The sequence below is a fragment of the Berghia stephanieae genome, chromosome 7 (assembly GCF_034508935.2).
Source record: "Berghia stephanieae isolate SIO BIC M18660-M18661 chromosome 7, UCSD_Bste_1.3, whole genome shotgun sequence".
NCBI lineage: Eukaryota > Metazoa > Mollusca > Gastropoda > Nudibranchia > Aeolidiidae > Berghia > Berghia stephanieae.
This window is the reverse complement of record NC_088366.1, coordinates 61,285,660-61,313,552: the sequence shown is the minus strand read 5'-3', so window position 1 is coordinate 61,313,552 and position 27,893 is coordinate 61,285,660. Positions and strand designations below refer to the sequence as shown.

Below are 27,893 nucleotides of genomic sequence, written 5' to 3'. Positions count from 1 at the left end.
CTCTCGTTGCAAAATTATCATAACTAGACTTCGATTTAACAATTAGGATTTAACTTTTATTGCTCAACACATGTTCATATTCAATCATATCGTGTCATTTTATCAGCTCTTTAAAACGTTCAATGTAATAGCAGCTATTCTCAGACACTTTTTTTTTCGATCAAGCCAGCACAGCATGTCGCACATTACTATTTCATAAGATAGATTGTTTCCCCACAGATCAATAGAATACAATGGTATTTTCGCCTCTACGAAAAGGCCATTATATATGCTTTATTTTTGTTGCAGATAAGTTACTCTGCCTTTGACACATGACGTACAAATCATTAGAGAATCACTTAAAACGTGGGGCAAGACATGACCCGTGTTAGGCGATATTACATTTTTTTTTCATACGGAGACAACACTGTTAACTGTCAAGTGCTCATTTTACACCTGGGTATGGTGAGAGAATGTGAGTAAAGAGCCTTTCCCAAGGACTCAACTATTCGCCGCTCAGATCGGTACTCAAACCCATTAGATTCGAAAGCCGGTGCTATATCACAAGACCACATAGACGCACAGGATTTGGCATGTATATGCAATAAGTGTAATAAACATATCCGACAAGCAAATATTGACAGTGAATAAGACCTATTGTTGCCTCTGTTCTGGATAGACTCTGTATTGATTTATTGTGTACTTATCTCACGTCAAACAGATTGATTAATCGGAGGCCAGTTCAATGTCAATTCTAAGAGGGCCCATACACGCTCCAGGGACGATCGAGGCTAAGGCACTGCTGGGTCGCTGTGACACACGGTGAGATATTTTTCGAGGTGATAGGCGATAGGGGGCGTGGCAGTATAAAAAAGTGGACAATTTTTTCGGATTTTCGCTGTTTTTACGTCGGATTCGTGATCAGCGTCAAATTTACAATAGGTTTGATACTAAGAACTGTGTGTTTACTCCAAAAATTGTTGAATTGAGAAATAAAATTTAATTAATAGTGAGGCCGTGTGGTCGACAGAACAGATCCCAGTTACTGTCTCTTTATTCTATCTTTCGTCTTGCGCACAATAGTGATTACTTTTCACTATATTATATCAATTAGACTGTTGAAGGAACGAAATTGACATCATTCAACTCTTTGTTATTGTATTAAGACAACCATTTTGGTAATTAGTTCTCACTAAATTATATCAATCAGACTTTTACCATTCAGAGTTACTCGCAATTTTGTGTGACGGTACGTTATTTTGGACTGTCGGATGTTGTGAGCATTTTATCTAAAGTCATAGCATCATTAACCGTCCAAGATATTCGCATCATATGTAGCAATAATGTAACATGTCGAGAGAGAGAGAGAGAGAGAGAGAGAGAGAGAGAGAGAGAGAGAGAGAGAGAGAGAGAGCGAGAGAGAGAGAAATTATTTACGCCATATATACCGCTATATCCAATAAAGGTGCTCAAATCACTTTATATGGGACCTTGGTCCAACAGAAAAACATGTTAGATGAGTCATGACTGTTAAGCGATATTACAATTGTTTCCCAACAGAGACGACGCTGCAAAAAAGTGAGGTACTCATTTTAAACGTGAAGAAGGTGAGAGAATGCGAGTAAAGAGCCTTTTCCAAGGACTTCATTATGCGCCACTCAGAGCGGGACTCGAACCCAGCACTGTTCGATCCAAAGGCGAGTGTCATATCATGACCACATGCATAGTCGCACAAGAAAATGATGAGAGAATGGCTACATATGTATTGAAGGAGGAGAGAGAGGATGGAATGAGTAAAGTTCTTGGATATTTATAGAAGGAACCAACTTGACGACACTCATCTCAATGTTATTGTTTCTAGACATCCATTTATATGATTAGTTCTCATTAAAATATATCAGACTATAAACGTTCAAGGTTATTATTATTATCATTATCATTATTATTATTATTATTATTATTATTATTATTTATTATTATTATTATTATTATTATTATTATTATTATTATTATTATTATCTATAAAACAAATCGACAGTGCTCCAGTGGCAGGTACTTGCATCCCCCCCCCCCACACACACACGCGCGCGCGCACACAGCTCTTTTTCTTTCTTTTTTTTTTGTTGGGGGGGGGGGGGACGTTGTTTGTAGACTTTAATTCAAGGTTGCATCCAATTCTTTATCAATTCCCACCCCTGTCATCATGTAGTCAAGGCTTTTTGGCATCTGCCAATCCCAAATTATGTTTGTGTCAAGGTCGACCGTGATGTCGCGTCAACGAGGAGAAAAGATGTACAACAAAAAACCCCCATAAAATTAAAAATGTTGATAATGATAATAAGTGCCACATTATGTCATTACATTGGAAATTACGAAAGTCGGAAAACTGTTTTATTTTGTATGAAATCCATTTTAAATTTTACAGTAATCACACCTCTTCCTGACTCAAAATTTATAAAAAATATTATTAAAAAAAATAATAACAGCATTTATTTGGCGGAATATCCACTAGACGTGCTCAAAGCGCCTTACAAGGGGTCCCAAGCCAACAGCAATACTAAACATGAAGGACGAGACGTGACGCCTATCAGGCGATATTACAAAACTTTTTTCTCCGACAAAGACACGAACGGCCATGTACTCATTTTACACCTGAGTATGGTGAGAAAATGTGAGTAAAGAGCCATTTCCAAGGACTCAACTCTGAGCCACTCAGACCGGGTCTCGAAACCTGGACCTGCCGATCCGAAAGCGAGAGTCATACCACTCGACCCCATCACAGAACAGGGAGGGGCACTGTTCTGTCGGCCACATAGCCTCACTATTCATTTAAGTTTATCTCTGATTTCATCAATTTTTGGAGTAAAAACATAGTTCTTGGTATCAAACCTATTGTAAATTTGACGCTGATCACGAATCTGACGTCAAAACAGTGAAAATCCGAACAAAAATTGTCCATTTTTTTTATACTGCCACGCTCACGATCTCTGATCGCCGATCGCCTTGAAATATTAAGCAAAGCGGGCTTTGCGAGCGACCGAAGTCCCTCTGCTCATCGGCCAGGTATTTGGCCACACACATTGCGTTTTCACTCCGATTTGCCTGTGCTGCCGTCGTCAATGGATGAAAACTGAGCGTGCATGGAGCCTTTAAGGGGCCCTATACACGGTGAGTTTTCTACGGTGATGGTAGACCCGATTCCTGCGTCAGTCGCATAGGATTTTTGCCCACACATGTTCAGAAGTGCAAACCGACCGGCACCTGTACCAGTTGCTGCATCTCTTTTCTATATTTCGTCTTATTTATATAATCACGTGTGCGTTGCCATTTTACATTTTGAAATGAAAATGGAAATTGTGTAATCGTTTTCTCAATTTTAAAGAAAAATAAAGGAAAGCAATAAAGAAGAACAGGGTCCTTTGGAGTAAAAAGTATCTCTTAGCAGCTCCCGCAAATGCGATGAGGTCATCTGTTTTTGTTGTTTCCTCCAGGCATTTCTCAAATTGGAAATTTAACACGTTACTGTATAATTTTTAGCACCATCATGAAATATTTGTACACAAATTCACAAGGTCGTCATAATATGCTTTCTCTCTCTTTATTTTATTACAATAGTTCTTACTTTATATCTTCCACAAAAACTCATTTTGACGATATTCTTCAAGAAAATCATGTGTATTTTGTTAGGACCAAAATGCCATTGTTAAATAGACTAAATAAAACTTAGTTATACAATTTCGCAGACTAACAAGGTCAAATATCTGGGCCTCTGAAGCTACGGAATAATGATTTTCATCATGATGATTATTACCTATTCTAATTATTACAAAATAAAATTATCCCTCCTCCACCCCCCCCCCCCACATCTCACCCGCCCTTCATGTTTACACCCAGTTTTATGTGTTGGTATCAATACTCATCCCTATCATCACGTAGTCAATGCTTTTTGGCATCTGTCAATCCCAAATGTTTGTGTCAAGGTCGACAGTGATGTCGCGTCAACGGTTGAGAAGAAAAGCAAAAGTAAAAAAGAACACCAAAAAAAAAAAAAATAATAATAACAATAACTGGAATATTATGTCACTCTAGATTGAAAATCACGAAAATCGCAAAAATATTTTTCATTTTGTATGAAATCCTTTTTAAATTTTACGGTGATCAAGAACGAAACCTTTTGTTCATATACCTCTTCCTCACTCAAAATTTATTAAAATATTTTAAAAAAAATAATGACACATCATTCATTTGGCTCAATATGCACTAGAAATGCTCAAAGCGCTTTACAAGGGGTCCCAAGCCAACATTAATAAACATGGAGGACGAGACATGACGCCTGTCAGGCGATATTACACATTTTTTTCCAACAAAGACAACGAACGGCCATGAACTCATTTTACACCTGAGTACGGTGAGAGAATGTGAGTAAAGAGCCTTTTCCAAGGACTCAACTCTGCGCCACTCAGAGCGGGTCTGGAAACATGGACCTTCCGACCCAATGCAAGAGTCATACCTCCAGGCCCCATGACACAACAGGGAGGGGCACTGTTCTGTCGACCACATAGCCTCACTTAACAATTTTTGGAGTAAACAAATAGTTCTTGGAATCAAACCTATGGTAAATTTGACGCTGATCACGAATCTGACGTCAAAACAACGAAAATATGAAAACAATGTTCCACTTTTTTATACTGCCACTACATGATATAGCCCACCGCCTCGAAAAATATTATGCAAGTCGGGATTTGCGAGGGACCGAACGTCTTTCCACTTGTCTCCCAGGTAATGGGCCATACCTAGGACTTCATATAGATGTCACTGGGCCATACACATTGCGTTTTCACTACGATTTGCTTCAGCCGTGACTGTCCCCAGATCGTCACTGATAGGGAAGGTCCACCTGGCCACGTTATGCGATTTTCATAATCTCTGTTTTGTTTTCATTTTTAACTTGGGTTTATTGCAACTCTTCCAGTCACTTATCTCTGAAATCCAATTTTCTATATCCGTTGTAACATTGGGATAATTGTAAGTATTAATGGGAAACAGTAGCTGGGTGTCATCTGAGGAAAAGTGGAACTCAATGAAATATATGGAGATAATGTCATCTAATGGTCTGATATAAAGGGAGAATAAAGAGTATCCCAGAACTGATCCCCGTGGCACACCAAAAGAGAGGGGACAAAGAGAAGATAAGTCATGTCGATCTACATATACTGATTTACTCTTGTCAGATAGGTAAGAAGATAACCCGGTCAAGAACTGTATCCCCGAATCCGAAGAGTGTTTTATGTCTGTCAATTTAATGAGTATGGTCCATTGAATCAAAAGCAGCTCTAAATTCGAGTAGTATGAAAACAACATCATCATTTTTCTGACATGAATGATTTATGATATCATTGTGACTAAGCAGACTGAAATTTAGAGAATAGTTTGTGTTCATTCAAAAGTGTGTTCAGACTGGAAGCAACGATTTTCTCAATTACTTAGACATGAGTGTGAGATTCGAGACTGGTCGATAATTATTTGGGTCTTCTTTGCCAAGGCTGGGTTTCTTAGTATAGGAGTGGCAATCGCCCGTTTAAGATTTTTAGATACATCACCAATAAACAAACTAGCATTTGATCTATGGATGAGAACAGGAACCAAAATATTAGCAGTAGAAAGAACAAGCCATAAAAGTATTGGATCTATTGGGCTAGTTGTTTTTGAGCATTGTCTCAGCGCGGATAGTACTTCCGTTTAAGTGGCGGGCTCAAATTCATCAAATGCTACTCACGTGGAAGTTCACTAGTTTACTCCACTTATGCTTTAATTATTCCCCCTTTGTCCAACTCATTCCGAATTCTTGATATTTTATCTCTAAAGTGTAGAGAGATATTATTTGCGCTAACAATAAGGTCCTCGAAATGATTTGAACGGATGATCCTTAATCAGCATGTTCAGGGTAGCGAACAGTTCACGTGGGTTTCGTTTAAGGGTTGCTATTTTATTTTGAAGATATGTTCTTTTTACAAGATAGAATCTGTTCCGTTTACGTTTTAGTCCTAAATAAATTTGATAATGAACTTCTAATTTGGATCAATGAACATGCAAAAACAAATCAACAGATCTGAAAACATAACGAGAACTTAGATATAATTGTCACAAATCAAGTAAGATCCATTAAAAAAATTGAGAAAAATGTTCAACATTTGAATGAATTATAAATATTTTAAAATAGTGAGTTATTTTTCAACCACTCCTTATAAATAATTTTTCTTTTTCTTAATTCGTAGATTTAAGAGTAAAAATAGATGACACTCGACAGTGTGTAACTTTACAGAAAATAACCAATTCGTCCTCGAGAATTATAATACACTTCGAAGCTTTAAATAATGTGTATTTTTACGGCACAAAATGTTCTATTTTAGTCAGTGTATTTTAAACATTAAACATAAACTGCTTATGTAATCTAGGAGTTGGAGACAAAAATTTGTAGTTTTCTAAATTTTCGTCAAAGACGGCAGTTCTAAATCTTTGGTACATATTTACTTGTTGTACACGAATGTGAATGAGACCATTGTTTGATATCGCTAATTATTCTACCTTTTTTAGTATGAACAGCCTCGAATACATCGCACCAATCTATTCCACGAAACGGCATTGCAGACAGTCGATCTTTCTCCTGAAGCATTTTACTGTAGCGTGGTAAATCTTTTCCCAACTCTTTAAGATGTAAAGCCAAGTCTTTTGCACTTTGAAATTTGTTTCCATTCACAGACGAGCTCGAGGGAAAATATCTGTCATAATCAAGACTTCCTTTCACGACTGGGATGATGTGCGTGCGATCTTTGATAAGTTTGTTCAATTTTTCTGTGACGTAATCTGTGCAGAACGCGTTTTCAAACGACAGGTAAAATTTATAAGTGGTGTTGAATACATGCCGACACTTGAAGTCATCAAACCAGTAGGGACAATCGAATTTTTTACCGCATTTTCCAAAAATGCCAATGTCGATGTATTTCTGAGGGACAAAAAAGTAATATTGATGTTTTGATTGATTTAAGGGCATCATGCATAATGCTACATAATTTAAAAAGTACTAATTCACTTATTTCAAAAATATAAATGCACGCAATTTAATGTAGTAACTACCCCCAACCAGACCTCTCTACATATCACACATTTTGGATTGAGGTGAGGCCAAATTAATCCCTGAAGAACTAAGAGTATTGCAGTGCCTTCCTTACTAAAGTCACAACAAGATCTTGACAGCCTCAAAACTCTGGCCCAGGACTGTGGCCAATGGAAACAATTAACAACATGGATGGAGAGAGATGTAACTGAATAAAACAATTCTCAGCAAGCGTCATTCAAACTACGAAGCTTACTTACTACTACTACTACTACTACTACTACTACTACTACTACTACTACTACTACTACTACTACTGCTACTACTACTACTACTACTACTACTACTACTACTACTACTATACTACTACTACTACTACTACTACTACTACTACTACTACTACTACTACTACTACTACTACTACTACTACTACTGCTACTGCTACTCACTACTAGCTACTACTACTACTACTACATACTACTACTACTACACTACTACTACTACTACTACTACTAAACTACTACTACTACTACTACTACTACTACTACTACTACTATACTACTACTACTATACTACTACTACTCTACTCTATTCTACTATACTATACTACTACTACTACTATACTACTACTACACTACTACTCACTACTGATCTACTACGAACTAATACACACTACTACTACTAATTACTCTACTACTACTACTCTCAACTACACTACTCAACTGCTACTACTTACAGACTACTCTACTACTTACTACTACTAACTACTACTACTACTATCTACTCTACTATACTACTACTACTACTACTACTACTACTCTACTACAACTAACCTACATACACTACTCTACTACTATCACTACTATCTACACTCTACTCATACAACTACACTTTACTACTATACTACTACTACTACTACTACTACTACTACATACTACTACTACTACTACACACACTACTACTAACTACTACTACTAATACTACTATCTCTACTATACTACTACTATTACTACTACTACTATCATACTACTACTACTAAACTATCTACTACTACTAACTACTAACTACTACTTACTATTCGACTACTACTTAATGTACATTCCAAGCTCAGGTCAAACATTTTTACCCTCGTTAAATTTTAAATACCCATATCTAAGGAGTTATCGTTGCCTCTGATTTGAGGCGTGAAATGGGTGCCTCAACTTCAAACTCAATTTTCTCAAAATTTGATTTTTACACTTTTCTTACCTAATTCAACGGTCATATCTCGGGAACTTAAAATCCGCTTTGCTTTGGCACAACAACCCTAAAATCAAAAAGCTCGACATAGTACAATGACAAATGTAATAATTTCAATACCTGCAGTAACTGGTAAGTGTGAGTCACGTCATAAAATACTGTAGTACGTTGTGACTTTCTTTTCTATTCGAGAACTAACCTGCATTTCTTTAACAAAATCCATTCTATCATCCCGGCAGTTTCGAACCCACCAAGTATATATATATATATATATAATATATATATATTATATATATATATATATATATATATTTATATAACATATAGCACAATATATCAAAGCATTTTACTCGATAATGTGAAGTCTTGAAAGTTTTGGCATTGTTTTTTTTATCATTCCGTATTTTCTTTTTATTTGTTTGGCCTTTTTCCTATATTAATTTGTGTAGCATGTTTCCCTACATTAATCTGGCAACTGGCACATGTTGTGTGTCTACTCAACATGCTGTGTTGGATATTTTTTGTTGTGTATTCTTTTCTTCCAATATCTAATATTCGCATGATATGCTGGAATTGGCTTAAATCTCAAAAACGCTCACAAAAATACAAAATACAAAAGCTCCTCTATCAAATAAACCGGCATGCGCCATGTCTTATTCTTTCCTGGAAAAATAAAACAAGGGGCAGTTTTTACTATTTATTTAACAACAAAAATTAAAAGATAGTTATGAATTTCTAGTAGAACCGCAAATCCGTAAAATATTAGTTGCGGACTCCCGGATTGACCTAAGTAGTCGGCAACTACTCGTATACATGATTCTTCTACTTCTGAAATATTAGAGAAAATGAGCCCCCCCCCCCCACCCCCGCCCCAAAGAATAATAAAATTAATATCAAATTTGTCCTTGAGTGTTTTCAGAGCAAGCATTTTAAAATTTGGTAGTACATTAATCATCGTTTTCTCGGAGAAGACTAAAAGAGTCATTACGCTGCCAAACGTAATTTTCACCATACATTTAACATCAGTCGGTGACATACACCGGGGCCCATTTTTATTTAAGCGGACTAGATTTAGCTCTTTTGTCAAGTAAATGACTTCCTAGTCTTAATGTTGAGAGAAGCGAATGACTAAAAAAAAATAATCGAATTTTATAAACGTTTTTTTTAGTGTCTGACTAGCTAGGCTCTAGACTAGAAGTGGGTGTTGCAAGGGCGTCGACTACTTCGGTTATTTTGTGCTGGTAACTTCAATCTCTTTAGATATCGATGGAAGGTAAGATACCAACATTCATACTTTCGACCCAAAAGATTGCCAAAGAGAAAATAAGCAACACATATTTCTCACTTACAATTACCTGTTCTTTTGTTTAAACTATATTTTTGCCAAAGACTTAATCGCCCGAAGGCAGTGCTACTTATCCAGATTCCTCGAGAGGAGTTTGGCTCTTGAGAGACTTAACACATCTGACTTTCTTTATAATGTGGGGAGTAAACAAGATCAGGACTTCTAACAAAATCGACAAAAACTCCCTTTACACTTTTGTTGTCGACCTTTTGGGGATGTTATGTCATAGCAAAACAGCTGTTGCAAAATGTCTCCATGTTTTCAATGTTGGGCTTTCTTCAGTCATTGAAATGGAGTGTCCTCAATGTTTTTTTATGATAGCATCTGATTTGGATGTATGATTTATTTTTGGGCTTTGGGAAATATGCAATGTGTCTTAAGGTTTATGGGGAGCCCCAATTGCAAAAGAAGACATCTTGACATATTGAAAAGTCACAATCAAAAGGACTCTGGCACCATGTTCGAAATATAGGAATTATATACAAGTACAAAGTGGTTGCAGAAAGATAAAATATAAAAGTCATCTAACAAATTAACCGGCATGGGCCTTATTATTTTGTTCGAATAAAACAAGGGACATAACTCAACATATATAACAACAAAATAGTTAAACGCGGTTGTGGTTATCTACAATGATGTCTTGGAAATTATAATTTACTTATAAAAATCATTGAATGGAATTTAAATTATTATATTTATATATATAGAAATGTGTACACATCGTGTGAAAGTGAGATTGGTTTGCTTTTTTAAACTCTCACTCAATTTGACCATCATAATGGTGAGGGTTTATGTGGTCTAGTGGTATGACACTCGCTTTCGGATCGGAAGGTCCTGGGTTCGAGCCTCGCTCGGCGCATAGTTGAGTCCTTGGAAAAGACTCTTTACTCACATTCTCTCACCGTACTCAGGTGTAAAATGAGTACCTGGCCGTTAACAGCGTTGTCTTTGTCCGAAAAATTGTAATATCGCCTGTTGACCAGGGACCCCTTGTAAAGCGCATTGAGCACGTTAAGTGGATATTGCGCTATATAAATGCTCAATTTTAGGTTTGATATGTTAATACGACCAATAATTTTATTATTCTGTGCGTGTCTTCCAAGCGTGCACTCTCAAGTTCGTTCAAATAATGAAAATACGCTAAAATTCGAAGCGAACGAGACTATACGAATATACTAATAATATACTTTTCTGGTTTGGAAAAAAAACCAACGATTTTACTGCGTCACAATCGCAATATATATATATATATATATATATATATATATATATATATATATATATATATTCGACTATGGGCTCCTTGCTGTAATGAAAATACTCTCAAACATATGCGAAATGTTATCCATTAAACCGATGTTAGAACAAGCCCATAATAGATAATATAATGTTGACGTAAATTATACAAACCCCTTTTATTTCCCTTTTATTTCTATTTTATACCCGTTCTAAAAATGGACACCTTCTTTATCCTCGGCAAAAAATAAATAAATTTAAAAAGTTAAAAACAAATAGAAACATAAACAAAAACAATAAACGATTAACGTAGGAATTCGGGAAATTATCTTTGTCGTACGCATCGAGTTATACTAAAATTAGATTTTGAAACGTAAACAAATTTTGAATAGATTAGATGATAATTCTTAAAGGCATTTGTTGAAAATTAAACTGAATTTACACTTCATCAGTTCGGGTATACAAATGGATAGATTGTGATAAGAGATAACATGAGCAATGTCAATGGAGGGATAAAATATTAGAAGGAAATATACTTCAACTTCTGCGTATGATATTTTAAGCCCATTCCCATTGCTGCCAGTTTACAAGGTCATGCGGCGGTGATGGAAACTTTATCGTTATTCCAGACACATATGAATGAGAGGATATGTGGTCTTGAGGTATGACACATGCTTTCCGATTGAAAAAGGCTCATTACTGAGGTGTGACATGAGTAACTGGCCGTTAACAGCTTTTTCTCTATCGAAAACAAAAACAAAAACAAACAAAAAACATTGTAATATCGCCTAACAGACGTCATGTCTCTTTCTATATGTTACGTGTTACTGTTTGTCTGAGAACTATTGTAAAGGGCATTGAGCACGTTTCGTGGATATTACACCATATACAAGCTGAAGATTCCGAGCCCATTCCCAATTCGCGTTCACAAGGTTGTGCAACGATATTAGGAATTTCGTCGAAATCTCAGACAGATGAACTCATGAATATTAACATTATACTCACGATAATGACCTTGTTTGTAAAGCAATGAGGAATCCCGCCAGCCCAGTCTGACCATAGGAATCACGATATCGGAATCAAGTCGGTGACCCATTGTTAGGTTAAATTGATTCTTCCAAAAGTTGTAATCTGAAAAGTAGAGAGTGATTTCTGCGACTCTTTCCTTAAAATGATTTGGTGTCGAAGTGAACGAGATGTCAAACGTTTTAATTGTCTTTATTCTTCCCCAAAAAGGGATTTGAGTCAGAAATGTTCAATATTTATTATTTTGTTCATTATTTTGAAGCTGTTATTTTTTAATTGAAAATTACTTTTATCAAAAAAGCAGTTATACCTTATATTTGAAACTGAATACATAAATGAAACAGGGTTATTTTTACCGATTAACCACGCTAAGCGTGCTACGAATGTGTTTTATTTACTCTCCCGGAAGCCATACGGAACCATATTTCTATATACATACAGCACCAGTCCCTTAGGTGTCCTTTTTGTAACACACCTACAAAATCCCTCTCTGCTTGTAGCCAAATTTATCATCACACCCGAGTCTGGAAAGGGTCATATAATGTGTGCAAAGTGCCTAACGCAAAGACAGAATATCGGACGCGGAATTTTACATGTTCACTGACAGCCATTTGGTCAGTGCGTACGCTTAACATTGCTTTCCTTTTGTGACAAGACGAGACACCTGATGCTGAGCAATACAAGAAACACGACATACCTCCAGGATACTTATAGTACCATTTGTTTTCATAGCAGTGAGCCACCCACAATTGACCGGGTCGCCTCTTTATATCGGGACTTGGTAACATGCCTATACACATGAAAATAACCACGTCGGCCTCGGCCACTTTTTTCCCGTCAGGATCCAGTTCACAATTGTAGGGGCATCTCTTTAAATCGACGTTGTATTTATTCTCTTTATAAAGCCAGCTGATGATTTGTATAATTAATAAAAGATTATATACTATAGAACAAACAAACAACAAAACAAACAAAAACAACACAAAAGTCAAAACAACACCACTAAAGAAACAAAAGCATAATAATAAAATATAAAATAATAATAAAATATATAATAATATATATATAATAAAAATTAATAATATAATAATAATAATAATAATAATAATAATAATAATAATAATAATAATAATAATAATAATAATAATAATAATAATAATAATAATAATAATAATAATAATAATAATAATAATATAATAATAATAATAATAATAATAATAATAATAATAATAATAATAATAATAATAATAATAATATATAATAATAATAATAAAATAATAATAATTAAATAATAATAATAATAATAATAATAATAATATAATAATAATAATAATATAATAATAATAATATATAATAATAATAATAATAATAATAATAATAATAATAATAATAATAATAATAATATATAATAATAATATAATAATAATAATAATAATAATAATAATAATAATAATAATAATAATATATAATAATAATAATAAATAATAATAAATAATAATAATAATAATAATAATAATAATAATAATAATAATAATAATAATAATAATATTAATAATTGTATTAGCAGCAGCAGCAGTAGTGGTAGTAGTAGTAGTAGTAGTAGTAGTAGTAGTAGTAGTAGTAGTAGTAGTAGTAGTAGTAGTAGTAGTAGTAGTAGTAATTATATATTAATAATAATAATAATAATAATATAATATTAATAAATAATAAATAATAATAATAATAATATAATAATAATAATAATAATAATAATAATAATAATAATAATGATTATGATGATATGATAATAATAATAATAATAATACTATATATATATATAATAATAATAATAATAATAATAATAATAATAATAATAATAATAATAATAATAATAATAATAATAATAATAATAATAATAATAATAATAATAATAATAATAATAATAATAATAATAATAATAATAATAATAATAATAAATAATAATAAATAAATAAATAAATAAATAAATAAATAAATAAATAGATAAATAAAAAAAATATAATGACTAAGCAGATGTCGACGACGACGCCACGATGATGATGATGATGATATAAAGTACAATATTTTGCGTCATTAAAAATAGTTTCCATTACAACAATGAGCCCATAAGGAATTAGGTGATCACACCTGCAACTAAGTGCACGTCGCATATGACTTAAGTGGGGTTTGAACCTGCGACCTTATTGGTACGACAACTCCGCCTGGCCGGTGAGAGCGTGACTCTACCGTATGAGCTATCCACGAACATAAAAATATTCGTTTCAAACTCAGGTAATTCCTAGAGCTCTCTCTCTCTCACCGGCTACTGGAGACCGCGGGTCCAACACACAACCATCGAGAAGTTACCTGGCCAGCAGTTAAGCTTAATAGCCAATATTCTCAACACAAACATATAACATAGAGACGATTGAGACATTGAGTATGCTCCGGTCTGCAGCACTATCGTGAACAACAATAACAATAACAACAACAACAAAAAACTTCATTACCAACATAAATTTTGTGTCTCACCCACGAGCGTAGTTTTCGGGTACCTATCATCATCTTCCAATTCCACCAAGATCCGATCGTTAGGTCCGTCATAGTCAACTTGCCCAATCCCATACCGACTTGTCCAATAAACTATTTTGCGCTCTCTGTCCAGTGTTAAACTGACAAAGGGGAATCCGTTAAAAATCATCTTGCGTCCTGTACCGTCCAGGAAGGCTCTTCGTATCTCATGCACATGTATGTCTGTCAAGAACATGTACCTTACGATAAGAAAGATAAAAAGACACGCAAATAATGTTCTAAAGAAATGTATGCAAGTTGTATTCTAGTTTGTCCCCAACGTGTTCAGAATAAATCCCATATATGAGACTATGTTAAAAGGTCTTCTTTTTTTAACATTCGACACAAAAATACATTATTAGATTAATTTATTGATAATATTGACAATTTTCGGTACGTATTGCTGTTTTAAATTATTAATCATATAAAATGTCATGATACTGTAGGACGACCCTAAGTCTCAATGGGAAACTAGCTTAGTTCGACCATGAGATGTTTATTTTTAAACCTGTTGTTAGGCTGTGTTGACAACCTCTCTCTGTCGTCCAATGAACAATGCTCACTATGATATATAAACCCATGAAGACCTGACGCATAATATATTTTCCCTCAATATCGAGAGCCAGAATATGGAAAAACATGAGCTTCTATCAAAGCTACTAGCCGCCCATAGCGTGGTATTCTCCTATTACAGGACCCATCTTCACTCAGGCGCGCAACCTTCTAGATTCCAAATCCCAGGCTATACGGTGGTCCAACGAGAGGGCACTTTGAGGCTCGAAGTGGGTGTTAGAGTGTATGCTAAAGAGCTATCGAAGTTAAGGGTCATTGAGAGCCCAACGGACAGCAACGGGGTGAACAGAATTTCCGTAGAGGTAGTGATAAAAATAATCTTGAATTTGGTACTTTGCCCCGGAACAAGAGTGAAGCGGCAGTTGAAGATGATGATGATATGTTTTGATCTGTTGACAAGATTGGTGGATGGACTGGCGAGAGGAATTTTATTTGCCTTATTTTGTTACCTTTATTGGGTCAAACAATAAAATCATTTCTATGTAATACAACACAACTCGTTATTGACTAAATATAATTTCTATAGGTAGGTGGACTGTATTTGCATAACATCTACAAACCACCTAGAGCGAACCTAGAGCGACTTGGACTACACCGCCGGTACCGGTGGCTAGCCATCCTTCTATCTGTCTGGGAGACTTTAAATTCCACCATCACGAATGGGGCTACCGAGACTGCAACGAGGCAGGTAGACAACTCCACTCAAGGATGATCTGTAACGATCTACACCTAGAGTACGATCCTACAGCCTAGGTTACCTTCAGGGGTTCCCGCCATAAGAAGGATTATACTCCTGACCTCATCCTCGTCACGAAGGGAGCAAACGGTGAACCGCTGCAGGTGAAGCGGACAGTCCTCGCGACTTCCGCATAGCCAGCATTGGCCGGTTCTTGTCACAGCGGGGATTACAATACCGAGGGTGCAGTCTCTCCCACTCTGCAGATGGAACTTCAGGAAAGCTAACTGGGAGGAATTCAGTTCCTATATCGGGCAGGTTTGCCCTGCCATCCCTCCCAAGTCCGAGAATATAACCAGATTTAACAGGCTACTGGTTACGCGCGTTCACCGCTCTATTCCACGGGGCAAACGGAAATTGTACACCCCTTGCTAGACGGAAAAGTCGGAAAAGCTGTACACAGAGCACCAGCAGACCCAGTCCCAGGACGTAGCCGATAGACTATTTCAGTCCCTGGCATAAGGAAGGAAGCAACGATGACGAAGACCGTGGAAAATATCGACTTTACACACTCTTTACACCGCCAAGCTTGGCGTCGGATAAAGAAATTGGATCCAGACCGGAATCACTCGAAGGCTGCACCAGAATTTGAGGCAGATACAAATAACAAGTGGTGCCTAAATGAGTATATAAAATGGAGATAAAGATAAAAAGGAGTAAATCTGACTCATGGATGAACATCTCAAAACAAACGACGTTGCGGCCTTTTTTCAAGTAAACATAAAATACATATATATATTTATATTAGATTGTCATAATTATATAGGTGAAAATGTGTAAATGTGTGTGTGTGTGTGTGTGTGTGTGTGTGTGTGTGCGAGTGTAATGGAAGAGAGAGATAGAAAGAGAGAGAGAAAAAGAAAGAGAGAGACAGAGAGAGAGAGAGAGAGAGAGAGAGAGAGAGAGGGAGAGCGATAATGAAATGACGTACTGATATCAAAACTATATATATATATATATATATATATAATATATTTATATATATATATAGAATTTATATATAAAATATATACCCTAATTTATAGAATTGTAGTAATTTTGAATATTTTAAATTTTGAGACATAAAAATTCTAAATCAATTTAGTGTTTTTAAGCATGCCGTTTTGATAAAGAACTTACTATCATAATATTTGATTTCAATTAATAAATTACCATGAAATTGAATATTATGTGTATGTTGTATATCAATTAATTGAAACTCTCGAATGTATAAAAAGGAATCTGTCAATGAATGGCAAAAACTCTCAAACCTGGGAACTCGCGAGGCAAAAGCTTGATCTTGTTTAAGTCCAGACAGCTTTATAGAGCAAGTATAGGACATGATCGACATAAGGTGGTGTAGGGAACATAATTGTGATTTTTAAAATCTGGATCCAGTCTCAATGCTTGTGTAAAACCCCTCTTCTGGGGGACTGGGTAAATACCTTGATTAATTGATCTTGTGAAAGTTGACTTGGGCTTTGAGAATGTTTAGTTCATGTTTTGCTGTATAAATGCTCAATGCATGTATATTATAAAGCAAAATGTAAATTAACATAATATAATAAATGCATTCAAAATCTTTGCTGCGTTAATTGTATCCTCAAGTATATCTTCTCAATGTGGCAAAATGAAGATCTATAATTTCTCTTTAATTAAAATATATTAACACTTTTTGGCATTTTGTTCAAAGTTATAAAAAAACTAGTTTTCAGGGCGCTTTACAAGGGATCCCTAGCCATCGGCAACACTTAACATGTAGGACGAGATATGACACCTGTTAGGCGATTTGACATTTTCTTTTGGACAGATACAACACTGTTAACGCCCATGTACTTATTATACACCTGAGTACGGTGAGTAACGAGACTTTTCCAAAGACTCAATTATGCGCCGCTCAGAGCAAGATCTCGAACCATTCTGATCCGAGGGTGAGAAGAGTCTACCACTAGACCACATAGCCCGTTCAACAGGACAATATACCATGATTGGATGATAGTTCACAATTGTAATGAAATGTCGTAACCCGGGCAACATCATATCAAGGTTTAGTGCTTACCCTTCATATGGATCTACTTGGATAGAACTCAGCATCGGTTCTGAATTATCATGCATAAAGATAGTCTTGTGACTCCCATCTCTAAGTCCATATAAGTCTATGTTAGAGTCCCCTTTGACCATGTCAAGGATTTGTGACACCCAGTCCACTGCGATCTCCGCACAAACTCCATGTTCCTTTTCCGACAAGAGTTGATAATCTGGGGATTAAAAAAAACCTTGCTTTAAAAGCCACAGATAAATTATGTATATATGCACAATTATATCAAACGTATCCAAGGGTTTATTTACCATGCTCAGTACCCTTCGAAATGTTTCATTTATTCCGCTAGCAGTCATATTAAATCATAAATCAATTTTGTACAGTGCCTGTTCGGAGTCGTTTTTGAATTAGCATTATTATAATTTCACTGCCAACAGCCAGGTAATCATTCATACCTGAGTCGAGTGTAATTAGATGTGTAGAATGCCATTACCAAAGATAAAATGTTAGTACCATAGTTTTCAAAGATTTATCTCACCCATCCGACTACTGAGCACGCTAAACGTCGCTGACTTTTGTGCAAATACGAGTTACAGTGCCCCTGATCAACTAACGCAACATAAAAATACCAAATAGTCTCTTAAAACGTCAATATTTTTCAAGCATCACTTTTTCTGCTAAAATACTCATACAATTGCAAATAAATCGTAATTTTATAACCCCGTTGCCATGAGTAAGTGCCATCATTTAATACTACTCTTCTGGTCAACATATTCGATATGTACCCGATAGGTAAGTCTGCGGTCCAGCGACACCCCTTGGTATTTTGGATGCGAATCGTAATGAGAAGCTGGTCCCGACGAGGACAGAAAGGAGAAGGAAGAAGAAGAGAGAAGAAGAAAAGAAGAAGAAGAAGAAGAGAAGAAAGAGAAGAAAAAAAAGAAGAGAAGAGAGAAGAAGAAAGAAAAGAAGAAGAAGAAGAAGAAGAAGAAAAGAGAAAGAAGAAGAAGAGAAGAAGAAGAAGAAGAAAGAAGAAGAAGAGAAGAAAGAAGAAAAGAAAGAAGAAGAAGAAGAAGAAGAAGAAGAAGAAGAAGAAGAAAGAAGAGAAAGAAGAAGAAAAAGAAGAAGAAGAAGAAGAAGAAGAAGAAGAAGAAGAAGAAGAAGAAGAAGAAGAAGAAGAAGAAGAAGAAGAAGAAGAAGAAGAAGAAGAAGAAGAAACACGTTGCAAACTATCAAATTGCATAATATGAGTAAATAATATGAACCAATTCACTCATGTCTCCTGAGAGATAAGTGGCAATTCATGTTAAAAGTCGCATGTTGCTCAGTGACTCACTTTCCTCCTTCAGTCGACTTCCTGTGCACAGTCTCCATGACACATGTTAGATTTCGTTTCAGTATTTTTGTTTTTCCTTTATAAATTAACTTTTCCTATATTATAGACAAGAAATAAAACAAATTATTGCGTTTCGTGATATATGCTATACAAATGGTATATTATATTATATTTTCAATATTAACTACAACATTCTGTGGTGAAAAGACCAATCTATCAAATTTTACATAAATTAAATAGTTTCATCAGCACTCTTAATAAATGTTAACATTAAATAAAAGAATAAAATATAATTAAAGACACCTTTAGCAATTTAAAGGATTTAATAATAATAATAATAATAATAATAATAATAATAATAATAATATATAATTAATTATTAATTATATAATATATTATTAATTATTATTATTATTATTATTATTATTATATATTATTATTATTATTATATATATGATGATATATGATATGATATATATTATTATATATATATATTATATGATAATATATTATATAATGATAATATAATAATATAATGAATAATAATAAATAGATATATATAATAATAATAATAATATAATAATAATAATAATATAATAATAATAATAATAATAAAATAATAAATAATATATAATAAATTGCCATATAAGGCGAAACAGCTTGGAAGATTCTTTGTGTCATAGTTTGACATCTTTCAAATATCAAAGGTGCGACGAGGGCTTTTTTATTGTTTTGTATTTTTAATCCCCCCCCCCCCCCCTCCCCTCCCCTCGCTCCTTTCATTCACTCATCCCTTCCTCCCTCTCTGCCGTTCCTTCTCTCGTCGCTTAGTAAAAAAAAAGGAGACAACAAATAAAAACACCAACATAAAGTATTTTGTGGTAACACATTTGTGACCCTTCGCCTCAAAACGGTATTAAGTCGGGATGGTTAAGATGTTGAAAATTGAATTTATAGCCAGATATATCAGAATTGTGCTGAGTTTGTATGTTTTATTGAGGAGAATGGATACTATATTTTAGGGTGAGAATGCCAACAATTTACCTTTTGGACCAGTTTAACATTTAATTCGGCTTTTAAGCATATTGTTCGTTCGGACAAAATACCGTTTTGAGACAATGGGTCACATTTTTTTTCTTTAAAACAAGAAAAAAAGCAAAAAAAAAAAAAAAACAAACAAAAAAAAAAACAAAAAAAAAAAAAAAAAAAAAAAAAAAAAAGCAAAATAACAACAAAAGTGTCAGAAACTCTTCAACAGTCGTAACGTCATTCTTCGTAATTGACGCAAGGTAAACTTAGTAACACTGGCTCTAAACTCTCGGAACAATGGCGAACGCCGTATGAAATATGTTCTCGGCGAGCATAAAGGTATCCAGAGGAAAAAAAATTCCATAAATTTGATCATGTTTTGACTTTTACACATTCTGATCACAAGGCATATGAAAAGTTCTAGCCAGTATGAAGAATAAAAAGTAATGAATTTTTTGTTTAGAACCAAGATGGCCGCCGTTGCCGGGCGGCGTGACATCAGACTATTGAATCCAATTCCTTGTCTTATCCCTTTTGTAGTTGTGAGCAGGTATATGGATACCTAAAGTCTGCGGCTATGTGTTCTTGTGGTATGACGCTCGCTTTTGAATCGGAGGGTCCTGTGTTCGAGCCTCACTCGGTACGTAGTTGAGTCCTTGGAAAAAAAAGGCTCTTTACTCACATTATCTGACCGTAAAATGAGTACCTGGCCGTTAACAGCGTTGTCCCATCCTATGTGTTAAATGTAAGATGCTAAAAATGGAATTTGTAGCCAGAAATATCATACTTACGTTGAATTTATTATGCTTTATAGAGGAGAAGGAATGTAACATTTTACTGTGCTAAGTACCAACGCTTCATATTTTTGACCAGTTTAAGTATAATTTGACTTTTTAGCACCTGGTCCATCCCGACATAATACCGTTTTGAGACGAGGGGTCACAATGAGGAATGAGATAAAGAGAAATCTAAAGTGAGTAAATGTGACTCATATAAAAGGGGACAACACAAAACAAACAAAATGTTGGCCCTTGTGCGTCTAGTGGTATGACACTCGCTTTCGGATCGGAAGGTCCTGGGTTCGGGCCTCGCGCTCGGCGCATAGTTGAGTCCTTGGAAAAGGCTATTTACTCACATTCTCTCACCGTAATCAGGTGTAAAATGAGTACCTGGCTGTTAACAGCGTTGTCTTTGTCCGAAAAATTGTAATACCGCCGAACAGGCGTCATGTCCCGACCTACATGTTAAATGTTGCTGTTGACCAGGGACCCCTTGTAAAGCGCTTTGAGCACATTTAGTGGATATTCGCTATACAAAGCTGAATTTTAAATTTTAGCCTTCGTCAGGAGACAATAAATAAAAACACAAAGATAATTATATGGTTACAAAATTGTAATTGTAAATGTGGAAACAATGATAAAAATAAATCAAAAAATAAAATTCCCTTTATTCATCCCCAAGGGGAAATTTGTCTTTATTCCAAGGGAAGACTAGAATAACCCAGGCGTCAGCCGCAGAGCAGCGCCGCAAAGTGAGCTAGGGCGAGGTGACTTGCTCAAGGCCACACAACGCAGCGGCGGGTGATTGAACTCGGTACCTTTCGGGTAGGAAGCAAAGACCGTACCACTGAGCCACGCTGCCCCTTAAACAATGTGATCTTTTGTAACCATATATTTTTTCCCCTGACAAAGACCAAGGTCAGAAACGTTGTTTATTTTGTGCTGTCCCCTTTTATAAGGGGCACATAATAATATACTCACTTTATTTTTCTCCCTCCCATAGAATCATGTCTCAGTCATTGATCAAGGGACTGAATCAAGAAATATCTATGAATTCACTCGATGTGTGAGTCCATCCTGGATAAGGTCCCTTGTTGCAGTCCCACTCTGGGTGGTGCAAAGTTGAGTCATAAAAAACGGCTCTTCATCTCACCGTGCTCAAGTGTAAATACAGTACAAGGTAGCGGCGGGTATTCGGAACATTTTCATGTTCCTGGTACGATTGTGTTCCTGGTGGCGTTGTTCCTGGTACGGAACCTGTTCCTGGTCGAAATTGGAGCGATTGTTCCGGTCGAAGAGAGTTTCGTATCAGTCATGTCCTAAGTAGTACGGCGCATAGATGACACGGGTACGACGTGCGTACTCGTGTTTGTGGTACCAACCACAGACAGAGGAGAGGTTCATACTGGAGGGAGGGACGTAGGCTGGTTTGCGCGCTCCCTCTCTCTCTACACACACACATACATACACACACACACACACACACACACACACACAGTAACAGTAACATGACCTGGAACTTGTTACTGGTGTATGTTCCTGGTAAACATTCCTGGTTGAGCTATGTTCCTGGTGTTACTGTTCTCGAAAACCGAAACCCGTGCGGCACTAGAACAAGGCCAGCAACAGCGATGGCTTTGCCTGAAAAAAAATGTAATAGCGCCCAACAGGCGTGATGTCTTGTTACACATGTTGTGTGCGGTTATAGATATGGTCTAGTGTTATCAGATCGGAAGGTCCTGGGTTCGAGCCTCGCTCGGCGTATAGTTGAGTCCTTGGAGAGGTCTCTTTACTCACATTCTATCATCGTACTCAGGTGTAAAATGAGTACCTGGCTGTTAACAGCGTTGTCTCTGTCGGAAAAAAAAATTGTAGTATCGACTAACAGGAGTCCTGTCTTATTCTACATTGTACATGTTGCTGTTGGTTCGGGACCCTTTGTAAAGCGCTTTGGATAGCGTTTAGTGGATATTGCCCTATATAGATAGAATGCGCTTGGCCAAGGAGTTCACAACATTGCCATCCGGAAGTATAACGGACCAACACACAAACTCTGTGTAACCATGAACTTTTATAGTCTGGTTAATACAGTTTAGTGAGAACAACTCACAAACGCGGATGGCAAAACCAACAACAAAGGCCTGAGTGACGTCATCCGCATACTATCTATAGAAGCTCACCTTTCAAATGTTGCTGTCAGCCTAGGACAACTTGCAATGCACTTTGAGCACATTATGTGAATATTGTACTAGATAAAAGCTTAAGCATAATTTCTTTAAATCAGTTAAGTGCCATACTCTAGAAAGACACGTATTTTAAAAAAAAATGGTCGGAAAACTCGTCCTTGAAATATCGATCGATGTAAATGACCCTCATTTTGGGCAAAAACTCTCAAATCCGGGACTTAACGAAAAACTCGCGAGGTCCCAGGTTTGAGAGCTTTTGCCAATATGAGAGTCATTTAAATCAATCAGTATTTAAAGGGCGAGTTTTCCGGCCAAATTTCTAAATACGTGTCTTTCCGGAATTTGGCAATTAACTGGTTGAAAGAGAAAGTAATCAGACTCGCAAAATTGGGGCACAATGTATCCTCCGAAACTCGTAACCTAGATTGATCAAAGCATTACGTCACTATAGATAGTATGCGCTTGGCTAACAAGCTCACAACATTGCCATCCGGAAGTATAACGGACCAACACACAAAACTGTGTGTATCCATGAACGTTTATAGTCAGGTTAATACAGTTCAGTGAGCATTACTCATAAATGCGGATGGCAAAAAAACAATAACAAAGACCTGAGTGACGTCATCTTCGAACTATCTATAGGGAATGAGATTAGCGGAAGATTAGCGTCCCTTGATTGGACGTCACCTTACAGAGAGAACGTCAAAATGGTTTTGCGTATGCGTCTCTCTCGTCCTCGCTTTCGGTGAAGTGTCTCATGCCGCACAACCAACATGACGTTCTCTCTCTATTTAACTTTTCCGCTCGTGACTTCCAATCAAGGGACGCTACTCTTCCGCTAATCTCATTCCCTATACAATACGACTACCAAATGAAAGTGAAAAGTGAGTGGTATTCCCCCCACCCCGAAGACGAGCTTTTATGTAGTGCAATGACCCCTAAACGTGCTGGAAGTGCTTTACAAAGGGTCCCTGGCCAAAACTAGCGGAAACGACGAATCGACGACGGTTATGGAAAATTGGCAGCATTGGCGAGTGAACCAGGGACTCCGAGAAGTGTACACCAGTGGGGAGTGAACCTGGGACTGTAGGAGGAGGATATCAGTTGGAAACGAGCGGAAATGACCAGAAAGGACAGAAGATTGTGTATTGATGCTCACAACATCCGCCAACCAGATATCACTCACCAACACACAAAACGGGATTTTTACGAAACCCGCCAAAACCCGACGAAACCGACCAAAGTTATGAGGAGTCGGCAGCAGTGGGGAGTGAACCTGGGATTATAGGAAGTATACACCAGTGGGGAGTGAACCTGGGACTATGGGAAGGAGATATCAGAGGGACATGAACCTGGGACTATGGAAGAAGAACGACCCTAAAACTATAGGAGGTGGGCACCAATGGGGAATGAACTTGGGCCGAGAGGTACCTACGAGAGACAGATGCCAGTGGAGAGTGAAGCCGGGAATATCGGAGGTAGTGATGCCAGTGGGGAGTGAACCCAGATTGGTACTTCATTTTTCCTAAAGCTACCGAAACCGTCCGAACTAATGGGAAGTGGGCAGTGAACCAGGGACTTAGAGAAGTGGACACCAGTGAGCAGTGAGCCTGGTACTATAAGAGGAGGATATCAGAGAGAAATTAACCTGAGACAATGGGAGATGGGTACCAGTGGGTAACGACCGGAAACGACCGGAAAGAAGATTCATTCTGTGGAGAGTGAACTCGAGATTATCTGAGGTTGAAACCAGAGAGGAGTGAATCTGGGACTATGGAAAGTGGACACATTGTGTGGAACGAGACCAGGACGTAAAGATGTGGATACCAGGGGAGAATAAACCTGGGACTATATGGGAGGAGGTTTATAAGTGTGGACAGAGGCTAGGAATATGGAAGATGGGCACCATTGGGGATGAACCTGAGATTATGGGATGTAGATAACAGAAGAGAATGAATCTTTGACTACGGTAGATTTTGGAAAAAAGAAGTAACCTTCTGGGTTCACTTGATTCTGGTGTTCAAATCCCATATTCCCGGCTTCACTCTCCACTAGTATCTACATTTCATAGTCCTAGGTTCTTTTCCCATTGGTGCCCAAAGGTGAATGAACCTGAGACTATAGGAGGTGGGCTCCTATAGTCTCAGGTTCATTCACCTTTGGTGCCCACCTCCGATATTACTGACTTCAATTCCCACTGTTAAGCATCTCCCACGGTCCCAGGTTCATTTCCCTTTGATATCCTCCTTCCATAGTCCCAGATTCACTCATAAGTACTTTTCTGTGTTCACTCTCCACTGGTGTCCATCAAATATACTCCCTGTTTCACTAACCATTGGTATCTACCTCTCGTAGTCCCAGGTTCATTCTCCATTGATGTCCCCCTACTATAGTCTCAGGTTAATTCTTCTCTAGTGCCCACCTCCCATAGTCCGGCTTCAATTCCCACTGATATCCGTCTCCTATAGTCCCAGGTTCATTTCCCTCTGATATCTCCTTCCCATAGTCCCAAGTTCACTCCCCACTGGTGTATACTTCCCTGAGTCCACGATTCACTCCCCACTGCTGCCCACTTCCCATAACTTTGGCCGGTTTCGTCGGGTTTTGGCGGGTTTCGTAAAAATTCCGTTTCGTGTTTTGGTGCGTGATGATGTGAGCATTTTACCTCAGCGCATAGCATCAATACACAATCTTCTTTCCGGTCGTTTCCGGCCATTGTGCCTGTTTTACTCCTCTCTTATTTCAACAAACCATTTATCAGATATTGTAAAAATATACAAACATAACCAGCATTATTGTAAACATGTCCGATCAAAGTTTCGTTCATTGTATTTACACTTTAACCAAAAAAAATAAAATAAATAAGAATAATAATAATAATGTATATTATTGTTTATTAGTTTCACTTGTACATTAAATCAAAAAATATATTTTACACAAGAATAGTTTCGAAGCAAAGTGAGATACTCACTTGATGTGTATCTTAACAGTGCAGTAAAGCAATCATCGTAATAGTAATAGCACATTACGGAATTTTTTAAAAAAATCCTCAACTATTTCAATATCTTGAAAATTATTCTGAAGTGCTAATTTATACTCTTTTCCTCTTTATTCCAACATTACACAATATCAAATAATCAGAAAATGCAACCAAAATAATTTTGAACAGCATATTTTAAAGGTGCCTTCACTTTAGCAGTTGTTTAAATATGATTCTATCTGCCTTTTACCAGATGTATTCTGGAAAAACTTTTTTTTTTTCAGAAAATACATCCTTCAAATGTCAATCAACTTAAATTACCTTTATCTTGGCAAACAATCTCAAACCTGGGACTTCGCATTTAACCCTCTCCTTACCAACTACAGGGAAATCGTGACATTCGTTACGATACAACCAACATTATTCTTATTCAAATTTCTTTTGTACATCTTAAAATTTAAAGAAATTGAAAAGTGTATTGTAGATCATGTTTTGCTATAGAATTGATTCATCGCAAGAACTTACTGCTATTGTGTTTGAGTGATAAAAAATATATTTTTGTGTCAGTTGGGTGTAAAGTTTTGGGGGAAATCCTGAAAATGGCTGGTAAGGAGAGGGTTAACAGGTTAATTTAAGAAGTAAAGCATAGAACTAGCGAATAGATATGGAAAATAACTCTTTAATTCACAACAACCAATTTCTCATTAAATAGACTACTCTTTGGGTAAATTTTTCCCTAGTAAGTACACAAAGACCACCATAGTGCTTTACTAGTTCCCAAAGCAATCTTGAACCGTGAAGTATTTACCATCAAGTTCGAAGTAGATTTCTTTTTCTTGGTAAGATCTCTCACCGAGGACACGATAGCTGTTGGAACATATAGAAATTATTATTATAAGATGATAAAAAAACATTGAAATTAGATAAATGAACTTTAGTTATGGTATATATATATATATATATATATATATATATATATATATATATATATATATATATATATATATATATATATATATATATATATTAATATTTACCACAATGTTGGAGTCAGTCTACATCGATGTTTCAGGCCTTTTCACAAATATTAAAATAATAATTCGCTCCATTGCTACATGTCGAGCACTATCTGTACCATATTTGTATCAAACACGATTCAATACATACATACATATATATATATATATATATATATATATATATATATATATATATATATATATATATAATATATATATATATATATATATATATATATACCATGAACTAGTAGTGCTCAACTTTATGATCAAAGGAGCTATTTATAAAATATTTTAAAATATACATCGCACGTTTTCGTCTCCGCAGTTATGGTGGTTCATAATGACATAAAACGTATTTGTTTCGATGTCTGCCTGAAGATGTAAGTCTGTTTCTTCTGTCGAATGTTGCTAGGTTCGGTTTTGTGATGATGTAGAATTTTTCTTCTAAGCAGAGGCTGCAAATCTTAGACGAGGAGTACAACTGTTGCTCTGGAGATGATTTTCCGTGTATGGTTGTGTTGTATGTTTTAAAAGAAAATATTCCTGATGAGATCGGATGCTTGAAACAATATTTTAGAAGTTGATCATAATTGTGACCTCTCGTCTCAAAACGGTATTAAGTCGGGATGATTAAGATGCTAAAAAAGGAATTTGTAGCCAGAAATATCATGCTTACGTTGAGTTTCTATGCTTTATAGGGGAGAAGGAATATCACATTTTACTGT

At 36.1% G+C, this 27,893-nt stretch overlaps 1 protein-coding gene and 1 long non-coding RNA gene across 2 annotated transcripts in view; both read right to left on the bottom strand.

Annotated features, from left to right (window-relative positions):
* Positions 1-4,896: 4,896 nt before the first annotated feature.
* LOC144976604 (GDP-fucose protein O-fucosyltransferase 4-like) lies at positions 4,897-14,637 on the bottom strand. Its single transcript, XM_078920899.1, has 5 exons — positions 14,564-14,637; positions 12,637-12,848; positions 8,940-8,995; positions 6,565-6,982; positions 4,897-5,039 (listed from the first exon to the last, which is right to left on the bottom strand). The coding sequence occupies exons 1-5, from the start codon at positions 14,635-14,637 to the stop codon at positions 4,897-4,899; spliced, it is 903 nt and encodes a 300-aa protein (XP_078777025.1).
* Positions 14,638-26,805: 12,168 nt separating this feature from the next.
* The window catches only part of LOC144976280 (uncharacterized), a 5,624-nt gene continuing 4,536 nt past the window's right edge, over positions 26,806-27,893 (bottom strand). The window contains exon 3 of the long non-coding RNA XR_013646083.1: positions 26,806-27,013. This is a non-coding gene — a long non-coding RNA (uncharacterized LOC144976280). The remainder of the gene's footprint in view (positions 27,014-27,893) is intronic.

Coding starts and splice junctions, on each gene's coding strand:
- LOC144976604 (XM_078920899.1), bottom strand. CDS start 14,637: ATGATTTTTAACGGATTCCCCTTTGTCAGTTTAACACTGGACAGAGAG. Junction 12,849..14,563: donor ATAGTTTATTGGACAAGTCG/GTATGGGATTGG, acceptor ACAAATCATCAG/CTGGCTTTATAAAGAGAATA. Junction 8,996..12,636: donor GTACTATAAGTATCCTGGAG/GTATGTCGTGTT, acceptor TTATTTTTCCAG/GAAAGAATAAGACATGGCGC.